The sequence below is a fragment of the Capsella rubella genome, unplaced genomic scaffold (genome assembly GCF_000375325.1).
Source record: "Capsella rubella cultivar Monte Gargano unplaced genomic scaffold, Caprub1_0 scaffold_5, whole genome shotgun sequence".
In the NCBI taxonomy this organism is placed as follows: domain Eukaryota; kingdom Viridiplantae; phylum Streptophyta; class Magnoliopsida; order Brassicales; family Brassicaceae; genus Capsella; species Capsella rubella.
The window spans coordinates 8,083,995-8,096,867 of NW_006238919.1; the positions used below are offsets into that span (position 1 = coordinate 8,083,995).

Here is a 12,873-nt window from a genome sequence, read left to right on the forward strand (position 1 = left end):
GCATAGATAGAGAACATCTCTGTGGTTACTTGAGATAGAGGAAACGACTGAAACATTTCATTTTCAATAGTTGTATCATCAAAAGAGTCATGATGTCACAAAGCTCCAAATACCAAAATAAAGACAAATGAGACGAAGGCATAGAGAATAGATAGAGAACATCCATGTGGTTACTCCAGATAGAGGAAACCTGCAAAAAAGAAGAAAAAGTATTCATAAACTTACAGAAGCAGAAATTAACCTATAGTCCATAGAGCAAAATTAGAAACATAAAACTAGAATTGCCATTTACGTACCTTTGAGTTACTTGAGAGAGAATTCATCTGAGATGAGTTTCTCATCTTCTTCATAAACTTGAAGGTTCTTGGACTTCATCAGAAACTCTAAAGCCTCTTCATCTAAATCAACCAAGTAAGCCATCTTCACAAGCTCTGATAGCCGTCCGATCAGATCCTCTCTCTCCCACATTACTCCCTTTGCAATCACCTCAGCGAAACAAGTGGCGTACTCCAAAACCTTTCTTTTCCCACAAGCTTTCTCCAACTTCTCTGCATAAACCACTCCTTCCTCTCTCTCCCACCTTATCATCCTTTTAGCCTTTGCCATCAGCTTCTCTCCCTTAGAAGGAAGATTCAGAGTATACTCCGTCGTGATAGCCTCCAAAGTTTCTTTAACGTCGAGGTCAACAAGGCTCTTTATAATTCTTGAACGTTCCTCAGCTTCCACCTTGAGAGATGGATCAGAGAGGAATCCAAGAATCAGCTTCACAAGCGCTGGTCCTATCAGATTATTCTTTGACTCGCCGACCTCTTGCTGCTCGTTTTTGACTCCGCTTAGTTCAGCTTCTGTGATGGTAACGCATTTGGAGATCTCTTTAACACCAATCTGTCTGTAAAGCTCAACAAGCTTGGTTCGGGACAATGCAGGGGTGCTTGGAGTTGGATACCAAACGAAAACAGGGGAATTGATAAAGAGATCTTTAATGAGCAAGTCATCAGCTATGAACACGTCGCTTATGTTAGCCAACATGACTCCTTCATCGGTGTTGCAATCTAATGCGTGTACAGGCAAACGCGAAAACGATTCAGAGAGGAGCTTCTTAGCTCTAAATGTGTTGTGTTCCACAACGAAACTCCAAAACGCACAACACTCATCATTTGACAAACTGTCCTTCGTTCTCTCCCAATATTTCCACAGACCACAGTAATCTTCAATGGACGGGTTGACTCTCACTTTAAACACAGACGAGAAGAAGGCAAAGAGCTTGACAACGTCCTGATCCTTGTAATAGTTTTCAAGAACATTGAGCTTTGAACCAAACAGCTTATCGTTGTCATAGAGAACGCAGCTAGAAACATCAACCCATTTCTCATCGCTCGGTATCCAAATCCGGTCTAGAGACGCATCTTCCTCAGGTTTCCATTTAGCTTCACTGAGAAATCCATATATCCGAGAGATACTATCAGAATCAGAATGAGCATAGACGTGACTAGCAAGCAACTGGCAAGCTTTAGCTGAATCATGACCAACTCCTATATTAATAAGCTCTTGTCTGAACGATTTGAGCTCTGTGCCATAATACTCTTCGTTGATGAATGGACCATCACGCGGCTCTAACTTCCAGCTGCTATCAAACAAGAGACACTCACTGGGACTGCGGTAACCAGCATGTGTCTTCAACCATTTACCAGAAACTTTTTCAAGAAAGTTTTTAAAGAGGTCACTGAATCTATCTTTAAGCAAGAAACTGATGCACTTAACAAGAGACAGTGCGCTTGCAGGAGTGATGCGAGATGGATCAGGGAGACTTAGAGAGCTAACCACATGGCTCATACCTTCTTTCAGCTCAACTGTAACACCCAAGTCCTTGAGCTCTTTCTTGTAATCGTGGATACTCTTGCCATACCAGTTGGAGCTGTCATCGATAAAGGGAAGATTCGCTATGAGGCGGAGATGTTCCCAGTCTGAATCAAAGAGAATACAGTCCTTTGGTGCACGGAAATCGCCAAGTTTGGTATGCAGCCATTGAAAATCTTTTAAGCTGCTCATAAGTTCTGCAGGCATTTTGTGACTACTGTCCATGAGCTTCCTGTAGCAAGATAAAAGAGACGAGGCGGTACTTCGAGTTAGCCCAGAGGAGGTAGCTTTCTGTTTGAATGTGCGCAAAAACTCTCTCACAGCATCTTCAAACTGAAGCTTAACACCAATCTGCTTCAATTCTTCTTTGTAGGAAAAGATTCTGCTTCCATAGAAATCATCGTCCATCAAAGGGAAGCAATCAAAAACAGATAAAAGGCAACTCCACTCTGGATCAGGTATGAAACACTCAGCAGGCGATTTAAACCCATTCTTCTTTGTCCTGAAGCCTTGAGAATTTCTCAGGGCATTGATCAGCTTTTGAGGACTCAAATGACGCAAGCATTCAAGTACTAAGAGCATTGCATCAGGTGTCAGATAATTCAGCTTTGAAGTATTCAAATGAGAAACGACGAGGCTGTGATTATTAGGGAGCTCAACTACGACGCCAAGCAACTTAAGCTCTTCCTTGAAACCATTGAGGCTAACTTCACCGTAGAAATCTCTGTCAATGAATGGGATATCACTGATAAGCGACGCAGCTTTCCACTCTTGGCTAAACAAAACAGCTCCATCTGGAGATCTGTAACCAGAAGTTGTCTTCAGCCATTGACCATATTTGACGGCATCGATGAAATCATCTGGTGGGAGTCGCTTCTCTCTCAAGTACCTAATAAATTTCAGAATGGAGAACACGTTTGCGCTTGACAGCGTTGAAGTCTCAGTTAAACTCATTAGGTGGTTGCCAACAAATGTACAAGCTTCACTAAACTCAAACATAACACCAGCGGTTTTAAGCTCATCTTTGTAGTTCTCAATCTCTTTCCCATAGAAGCTTCTATCGACCAGCGGAATATCAACAAGGATTGATCCGTTCTGCAGAATACTTCCCCATGATGAAGTATGGTAAAACGACTGACAAGGCGGACGGTAATCAGAGATACCATTCATTGTTGTTCTCAACCAGCTTCCTCCTCTAACAGATCCCAAAAAATTGGAACCAAGAGCACGTCTATTCCACTTGATCCACTCCAACAGCAACAGAACGTTCTCCTTTTTAAGAGAACCTGACAAAGCCGGTATAGCAGCATTTGGAGGTTCTATATCAGGTATATCTCCAGCCTTAACATAATATTTCAGGAACTCGAGAAGGTCACTCTTGTTAGACCGCAGACCAGCAAACCTGTCAAACGATAAATACTCTTCTGACAGTTCAATATAGCCATTGTGTCTCCATGGATTGGAGCCAACTAAGCTGACCCATTTACCAACGCTAGCCGGAACAAGAACCCCATTCCTGTTTGTGTTGACATTCTTATAGTTGTCCACAAGCGGCATGTCTTTGCAGCATTTAACAGCCTCTTCTTCTGACAAAACATCTTTTGAGATAGAATGATGGAGGAAGTGTGCATATGCAACCACAAGCCTCTTGTCTCCATTAAGATTCTCCCGGAGACGTTTTGCATAGTCAGAGATACTAAGATTGACGACCTTTATGTTCTCTTTGAGCCAATTAACTATCGTTTCCTTCTTGGAGCAGGCTTTGAAAGCTGTCCGCGTTGTTTGAGGCATGAAACCAAAGTTATACATGCATCTGAACTCATCGTTCCAATCAAGTAGCCATGCCTGGTTCTTCTCTGTGGATAAGCAAAGAGTCCGTGGACTAAAACCTGCCAAACTGCTAAGAGAACCCACTCCCTTTTGGACAACATACTTGATAAGCGGAACTTTCGCCATGTTTGTATTCTGAAATCTAGACTGCCAATTCTCAGCGATGAAGAGTAGAACCTCCACATACGTACCTTCTGATACAGTTGTCACGAGATTACAGCCCTGAATGCATTTTACATACCACTCGTTACCAACCTGCTTCAAACCCAAGAACTCCAGAACGTTATCATATTCTGTTCTATCAAACGAGGAATCCAGAATGTAGATCCCATGTGATGATATATTCTGCAAGCTCGCACCTTCTTCTCTCGCTTTCTCCAAGATGTCCCAGAAAGCAGGAATGAGCCGACCAACTTCACACGGCCTGTGGAAAAACTTCTGTCCCAAATGTGATATGCTTGGCACAATTTCCTCTGCAGAAACCTTCCCCCTGATGGATTCTCTGACAACATTCAGCTGTGGGTAAGAAGACTGCTTAACAGGCAAGAACCTAAAAGTAGGCACCAAGCTAGACACAGGAGCTTCAGTCTTCTTCACCAAGGAGGTGAATGCATTCACAAAAGCTGTAGAGACACAGCTGAGAATCCCTTGGTTCCATATATCATCCAACAGGATAGTTTCTCTAGACGAAGCAAGGATAAAATCAGCTTGAATGATGAAGGGGAAGTTCGTTACCATCTCAGTGGGAAGAAACGCATAGATACCAGGAGAGCTATTTCCTCGGCCAAGACGTTCTCCAAAAGGAAATGCCAAAGTGATCACCCAATCATCAACCTCACTTCTCCTGTCTACACGGTGCTCATGTTTTACAGGAAACTTTTGCCTCCACATATAGTAAGAGCATTCCTGTTCTGAGTTTCTCCCTTTTTCAGAAGCTGAGAGATGTATTGTGTAAGATTCAGCGTCAATGCTCTTCCTCGTGACAAAATTAGTCTCACTCACAATCCCTATTGAGTTCACAGTGCTGAGCCTAGGATCTTGGCAGTATTCTCTGATGGAGAGACGTTTGATCTTTGACAAAAATAGCAACACCTCAGGATGAACATTCGAAAGCTGTTCTTTCACCGGCTTTATTTTGTCACTCTTCAAAGGCAAGATTATGGTTGTTTTCGGGAGAGAGGAACCCGAACCATGCATCCTTTGTATATCAACAAGAGAAGGGTGCTGCTCAACCCACTCAGGAACAATGTAGCCAAGGCTGCAGTGGCTGCAAGGTGCCTCATTAAAGCGAATTTGATAGCCATTGCTGAAAATATACGGCTGTGAGGTGATCAGAAACACACTCTTGAAACCAATTCCTGCCAAGTTTAAAACAGAACAAAAATGTAAAAATAAGAGTCTTTGAAACTAGTGTTTTTTCTTGAAGTGTCATATTGGTATAAGGCAAAAGACTAAACATATACCCTTCTCTCCGATATAACCTCGCTTCCGGTTTCCTTTCTTGGTGGAGCGTCCAACACTACAAATAGACTCAATGTTTCTCTCAGAGAAACCTTTCTCATTGTTAAAGATAAGAAGAGTGGCTGGAGCTCCGGTGCATGTGATATCCTCAGATGTTATCACAAACTCAAGAGATGGATCAATACCTTCCGGATACTCATTATCCTCAGCATTCTGAGAACTCAAAAAAAAAATAATAATAATAAGCAAAAATTAATGCTTAGCATTAGAACAAAAGCATAAAAACATCTAATGCTTATGCAAGCAGACTATACATTGATTTGAGAGCATTATATTTGTAGCATATTTGTAGCATATCAACACATCAAAACCCATTTCTAGTAGCTATCCTTTTAGCGTGTGTGTGCGCTAAGACTTAGAGCAAACATGATTCTTTCATGAAAACTAAGCTGACAGGATATGAAACTGCTTGAATACAGGACAAACCAAGTAGAATGTAAACGGTTTAGTTTGGTTTGGTTTAGTTCCGGTTCTGGTTCAACATTTTTCCAAAACCAAGATCAGGTTAATTCATTCTCTTAAATCAGACTTGCATACGCAAAAACATAAAAAAATCACAGAGAAAATATCGCGGGGAAAAGTATGAAAATTCAACATTTCGATTCAAGATTTTTTCTCGGGAAAAGAGCACAAAACCCTAGAGAAAACTGAGCAAGACCGGAAACACGATCACAAAAAATGGACAGAGAAACAGAGAAATACATGCCGAGACAGAGGCAACAGAGTAAGAGAGAGTTAAAAAAAAAAAACGTACTTGGATGAGTTCCATGAGGAAGTGAACATCTTTAGCATAGAGCTCAGCGGAGAGGTTCTTCACAGCTTGATGAAGATCCTCCGTCAACGGGTTCTCAGCTCCGCCGATTGAAAACTTGGTCTTGCGGATACGATCAATGTGTTGCTTAGCAGATTCCGCCATTGTTACTATTCTAGGTTTGGTTTTGGTTTCTCTCTGCAAATGTGGAAACGAGTGAGAGAAGAAGTGAGGAGATTTAAAGAGAGAAAGGAAAACTTCATAGGGAAGGTAAACTTAGGAACTAAGAAGTTTCGTTATAACGATGATGATGTGACACTCTTTATTTGTACAGGGAAAACCAAAAGACTAACATTTTATTGGCTAACCAAAAGACACATATTGTACTCTTGTTTTAATTTTCAAGAAAAAGCTATGCAACTTCGTAAATCTAAGTATCTTTCAAAGTGTGAAACATTTTTCATTCATAATGAGAGGAGATTACAATGTATAATCGACATAACCAATCAACCACTTCATTTTATTTTTCCAATTTAATTCTTGTCGGTTTTAAACTTAGATCTTTCCTATACTAGTCCAACTTTGTTTGAACAGAAAAAGAAAAACAATTCAAAAAACATTTAAAGATGAATGCAATTTATATAAAAGCATGTGATCAAATTATTATCAGTCACAAAAAAACATTATATACTAGATGATGCATGTACGATGGTGGGAGTAAAAACACTCACAATCGATAAGTTAGGGTAGAACTCAATGATTTCAAGAACGAGCTTGAGAGGTAAGTTAGGGTTTTATTCCATGGTAACATCGAGCCATTTGTTCTTTAGCAAGAAGCATCTGCGAATCCCTTTACTCAATGGACAGAGTTTGATGTTTTATATATGCCTCATTTTCTTAATTTTTTTGGGAGAACAATCTTTTAACTTTTTCCCGATTTACTACATATTTTGTGTAGATTTGGTATTATCTACTCTTTATGTATTCCGAATTGATCGAATTTTTTATATTAGAAGTTGTTTTAAACGAATATCCCTAGTACTTGGTTCCAGTCATGTTAACCTGAAGATGCTAAAACCACATTTCCAATAATTTTAATATATATATTTTTTTGTTACTTTTTGTTTTAAGAAAAAAAAACCGTTGACTTTTCATTGACCACTTCAGTTGGAAAAACAGTTGATTTTTTTTGGTTGACTAGATTTATTAACTGGCCTCTATGGAAGTATCGATCTGTATATATTTTTACCGACCATCTTTTATTAATCTGATGCAATTGTCATTTGTCATATACCGTACCATAGAATCCTCTCTTGCTAATTGTTTGTTATACATAATAACTACATGTATCGTAGTCAGTAGATTGTGGTTTAATATTCTAAACTATTTTTTTTATAAACTACAAATGTATAAGTAGGTACTAATTAAACTAACCTTTCTCTTTCGAGTTGAAGAAGTGCAAGATTGGTGAGAACGTTGGCCAACATGATCAACTTCATCGTCTTGCATTTCAAGATCGACAACGACTATTTCCTTGGGTTTCTCTTCGTTATCTTCCAGTGATTTTCTCATAGACTGTTGAACCTTGGAAGAAACATTCGGGCATGCACGTCTGGTTCCTTTCGACCCAGCCAAGTGATGTTTCATTCTGTTTATTTCAATTCCACCGTATTATTTACCACAAAAGTCACAAACTATAACTTTTTTCCCTCTTAAATCAACAGTTTCACAAACATAGTTCCACGCCGGATCTTGTTTCTGATGATGACGAGTACTGGAACGTTGCGAAGATTTCTCTTGCTTTATATTGCTTGTTACATTTTTCCGATCAATCTTCTCCATATCGATGGGTATCACTACAAACATTTTTTTAAAAAGGAATATAATGGTACGTTGCACCATCAAAAACATATATATTTACCAGTACAAATGTATATTCTCTCTTAACTAAGAAATATAACGAACCCAGGCCAATTATTATAAATTTATATAATCATTAAAGAAAACTAACATGACGAAGGAACACAATGGTTTGGGATAAAATTGGAACCATCAAAGTTAGAAATGTTGGAAGACATCGATAAAGAATAAAAGTTCTATTTCATTTCAATTCTCTCACACACACATGAATCATGTAACTAACATTTTATGATCCATGGATTCGTGGAATGAAGAAGATGAGTGAAGACAAAGACATATATGATTACTAAAACCACACTAATGAAAGAAGACATGATTAAATCTTAGTGGTCGTGAAAAAATGACGAAGCGAAGATCGGATTACCTTAAAGCTTGACTCTGCCCTTGAGAGAGAAGTGGCCTGGTGCGTACCAAGGTTCCGTGGAACAGAACCACTTGTGACTGAATCGTGATTCCGAAGGTTCAAGTGGAAACAGCACAACAACTTTATACTAGATTCGACTTTGGTGCTTAATTACAAACTCTGCCTTTAGACTCCATGATTTTGCGAGAAGGTTAGAGAGTCGTCGTTGAACCCGACAGTTGCAGAGACTGTCTCATCTCATAGAATGTTTTTGTTTAATAAACCCTAAATCCACTTCTGTTTTTGCATATTATTTTTTATTCTTCAATAAATGGTCAAAATGTTAACTATTCGAATCTAGTAGTTTTTTTTATAACACTCGAATGTCGTAGTTTATAAGAGTAAAAAGGTATTGATAATTTGAGTAAATTAAATAATTTGTGGTTAGGATAATATTTATTTACCGTTCAATTGAATAGTCCTCTACGGTCCAAATTAAAAAAAAAAAAACTGAAAAAAAAAACAAAAACCGAAGAAGCGAAGATGATTGGTTTAATGATCCGATTCTTCGACGAAAGGGACGAAGAACAAAGGTTGAATTCAAATCTCTCTCTCTCTCTCCTCTTCTCGTCTCTTCTCTCTCGCGTGAGAGCAGGCGCTGAATTTTCCAGATCTCATCGTTCAATTCAAACTCAAAGCTAGGGAGCGAGAGAGATATCAGAGGGAGAGAGAATCGTTCGGAGAAGAAGAAGAAGACGACGCCGGAGCTGAAACAATGATTACGATCCCATACCTTACAGCTGTATCAACGTATTTCAGCTACGGCTTGCTCTTCGCCTTTGGCCAGCTTCGCGATTACTCTCGCCTTATCTTCGATTGGTGGCGCACCAACAATCTCCAGGTTTTTTTTCATTTCTCTCCACTCAAATGATGATTTGATTCCATTTCCGCCATTGAAATCGCTTGTGGATCTTTTTAACGTTTCTAATTTCTATTATCTGTATAGGGATACGCACCGATCTGCTTGGCGCATGAGGATTTCTACATCAGACGATTGTATCATCGTATTCAGGTTCAATCTCGTCATTTTTGTGGAGTATTGTTTGTTTATGGACTCTTTGTTTGGTGTTTGATTCTTAAACCTTCAATGTTATTATTTGTGTAAAGGACTGTTTTGGACGTCCTATATCAAGTGCACCTGATGCCTGGGTTGATGTGGTTGAGAGAGTCTCTGACGACAACAATAAGACGCTTAAGTCAGTCTGCCTTCCTCTGCTTTTTTCTATTGAACAATTGTTGTTTCTATGGTCATGTTAGGAGATAAGGAAACCAAATATAAAGATTGATCTTATAAGCTATAGAATTGAGATTTTTGTCACCTATGTGAGGATGTCATATAATAAACCTTTTGGTTGCAACTCTGTGCAGGCGAACAACAAAGACTAGCAGGTGCCTTAATCTGGGGTCCTACAATTATCTTGGATTTGGTTCTTTTGATGAATATTGCACGCCTCGTGTTATCGAGTCTTTGAAGAAATTTTCAGCTAGTACATGTAGCTCTCGTGTTGATGCAGGTACCGAGTGTCGTCTTTGTGTATTAGGTTTTGAACAAACTCTCTGTTTGTTGTTGCCTGACATCGGTTGTTTCTGCCATCAGGAACTACATCTGTGCATGCAGAACTTGAGGAATGTGTTGCTAAATATGTGGGACAACCTGCTGCTGTTGTCTTTGGCATGGGTTATGCAACAAACTCGGCTATCATTCCTGTCTTGATTGGAAAGGTATGTATGTTGCTACACCTTGTGATGAACCCTTATGTTACTTCCATAACCTATGTTTTAGTAGCTTACCTATTGCCATGTATACAGGGAGGGTTGATAATTAGCGATTCTTTGAACCATACTTCAATTGTCAATGGTGCTCGAGGTTCTGGAGCCACTATCCGTGTTTTCCAACACAACAGTAAGCATTTCTCATGCTCCACTTTCCAGATTTTTTGCCAATTAACTGGGTGGCATATCATCTTTATGATATCTTGTTGATTGCTTCGCAGCACCTGCTCATTTGGAAAAAGTATTGAAAGAACAAATCGCTGAGGGACAACCGAGGACACACAGACCGTGGAAGAAAATTATTGTTGTTGTTGAGGGTATCTACAGCATGGAAGGGGAAATTTGTCATCTGCCCGAGATTGTCTCAATTTGCAAGAAGTATAAGGTGAGGTAACATGGTATACCATCTTTTGTGCTCAACATGAATGAGAGAAAGAACTCGATCAACTATATTATCATTTCCAAAATCAGACTTGGTTGTCATATGTGTAACTTAACTTCTTGCATATCCTTGTATCAGGCATATGTTTACTTGGACGAAGCTCACAGCATTGGAGCAATTGGCAAGACAGGAAGGGGTGTTTGTGAACTCCTGGGAGTTGACACTGCTGATGTAGACATAATGATGGGAACTTTCACAAAATCTTTCGGGTCTTGCGGTGGCTATATTGCCGGATCCAAGGTTAGCAGTTATATTTTTGTTCTCACTCACTGATCTATTGTTTCACATTTCCGTGGTTTATATTGTTGTGGTAAATCATAAGTTGGACCATTCTGTATCTACACAACAGACAACGTGATTCTTTAGGCAAATAGTACACTTCATCTCAAAATTAACCAAAGGCTTTACAGCATATTGTGTTTTCAACTTTTCTAGGACCTCATCCAATATTTGAAGTACCATTGCCCTGCTCACCTGTACGCAACTTCAATTTCAACTCCCTCCGCACAGCAAATCATATCGGCCATAAAAGTTATCCTTGGAGAGGACGGTTCAAACAGAGGTATCTTTGCACTTTCTTTTTGCTCTTCTTGCTGTAACTCTTTTGCTCTTTGAGCTTCATACTCTCAAGTTTCAGTTTCAAATTCTTTTTTAAAAAACCTTCGCAGGTGCACAAAAATTAGCTAGAATAAGGGAGAACAGTAACTTTTTCAGGGCTGAGTTGCAGAAGATGGGGTTTGAGGTTCTTGGTGACAATGATTCCCCAGTCATGCCAATAATGCTTTACAATCCAGCAAAAATCCCAGCCTTCTCAAGGGAATGTTTGCGAGAAAACGTAAGTGTCTCTAAATTCTGCTGCAATATCTCACTTGCTTTCACACAAGAAAATTCACCTCTTATGTTAACGGATATTAAAAAATTGTAAACAGTTGGCAGTTGTGGTCGTCGGTTTCCCTGCTACACCTCTATTGCTAGCCAGAGCTCGTATTTGCATATCAGCATCTCACTCAAGAGAAGATCTCATTAAAGCCCTACAGGTAAGAAATCTTCCTTTTAGTCGCTTTCTCTCCCATATCATTTACCATGTAAACTCCTAGTAATAGTAGAAAACCTGAATCCCCTGATGAACTGCATGAAGGCTTTGACAAATTCTCAGCATCACATACATGATTTGAATCTACCCAAAAGGCTAAATCCTGAAAAAGGGACTCTGCTTGTAGTTCATCATTTCAATGGATTCGTACCACATTCTCTAATCCTCTCTTTGTTATGGACAGGTTATAAGCAAAGCTGGTGACCTTACCGGGATCAAATATTTTCCGGCAGCTCCAAAGAAGCAAGACCAAGACAAAAATGGGATAAAATTGGATTAAAACAGTAATGCATCAGTTTCTTTCCGGAAGAGGTTTGACTAGCAATCAATTATAGCGTATTAGCGTACAATTTCATGGCTGTCTGTCTTTGTTTTGTCGTCCTCTTACTTGTTTGTGAAACATGTGATTGTTGTCTTCTTCCTTATTCCTGTTTTCTTTTGGTTTTGTAAGAGTTAATTGTATAGTTTCCCTCTTAAATTGTTGCCCAAAATTACAGATGCTATCGAAGACATTTGTGCTTCTGCTTCACTCCACGAACTAAGGGTCCTGATTAGTTGGACTAGAATTATTTCCGAAATAATTTGTTTTGGTCTTCCATATCACACGACTATACAATACAAGCCGTAGAAACTAGAATCTCGTAAACTAAAAATATCGTACGAATTCAGAGTCGGATAGCTCAGTCTCTTAAACTTTTATGGACCCGCTCTCGATACCTAGCTTGCTACAAACATTGGTGCCCTGTGATATAGTTCCAGAGATTGCTAGGGACCAATCTTGTCGAGAAAAATTTCCGGGTCCTCTACGTACAACTTGCGCAGAGTGATCAAGTCCTTAAAATCTTCAATTCTATAAAATCTTAAATCTTCAAGAATTTCATCCGTATTGCTACGTTGTCAAAAACCATATTTGGTTTCTTGGACGGGCCTTTACTGGAGGAGAGACAGGGCCATCCATGGTGGTGAGGTTTTAGTGAGAGGTTGATTGGAGGAGAAGACGACGTGGAGCTGGAAACAATGGTTACGATCCCGTACCTTGCTGATGTATCCACCTACTTTAGCTACGGCTTGCTCTTCACCTTTGGTCAGCTCCGCGATTGCTTCCAACGAATCTTAGATTGGTGGCGCACCAGCAACCCTAATATGGGGGTATGCACCCATCTACTTGGCGCATGAGGATTTCTACATCAGACGGTTATATCATCATATTCAGGTTCTTCTCCAATTCGTTTCACTTGTAAGTAGTAGGAAGCCCCACTCCCCAGGTTGATAAACTCCATGAT

General features: G+C 39.6%; 2 protein-coding genes across 2 annotated transcripts; one reads left to right on the forward strand and one right to left on the reverse strand.

Moving 5' to 3' along the window:
- Window positions 1–39: 39 nt before the first annotated feature.
- Window positions 40–6,124, reverse strand: LOC17887094. The gene is made up of 4 exons (XM_023782155.1): window positions 5,963–6,124; window positions 5,151–5,361; window positions 297–5,045; window positions 40–190 (listed from the first exon to the last, which is right to left on the reverse strand). Exons 1-3 carry the CDS (start codon window positions 6,122–6,124, stop codon window positions 304–306), a joined length of 5,115 nt encoding a protein of 1,704 aa, XP_023637923.1. The 3' UTR covers window positions 40–190; window positions 297–303.
- Window positions 6,125–8,776: 2,652 nt separating this feature from the next.
- On the forward strand, window positions 8,777–12,119 carry LOC17887050 (long chain base biosynthesis protein 2b). The gene is made up of 12 exons (XM_006290925.2): window positions 8,777–9,123; window positions 9,229–9,294; window positions 9,390–9,478; window positions 9,651–9,796; window positions 9,880–10,004; window positions 10,092–10,185; window positions 10,277–10,440; window positions 10,576–10,737; window positions 10,933–11,059; window positions 11,166–11,332; window positions 11,427–11,534; window positions 11,775–12,119. The coding sequence occupies exons 1-12, from the start codon at window positions 8,998–9,000 to the stop codon at window positions 11,868–11,870; spliced, it is 1,470 nt and encodes a 489-aa protein (XP_006290987.1). The 5' UTR covers window positions 8,777–8,997; the 3' UTR covers window positions 11,871–12,119.
- Window positions 12,120–12,873: the final 754 nt, after the last annotated feature.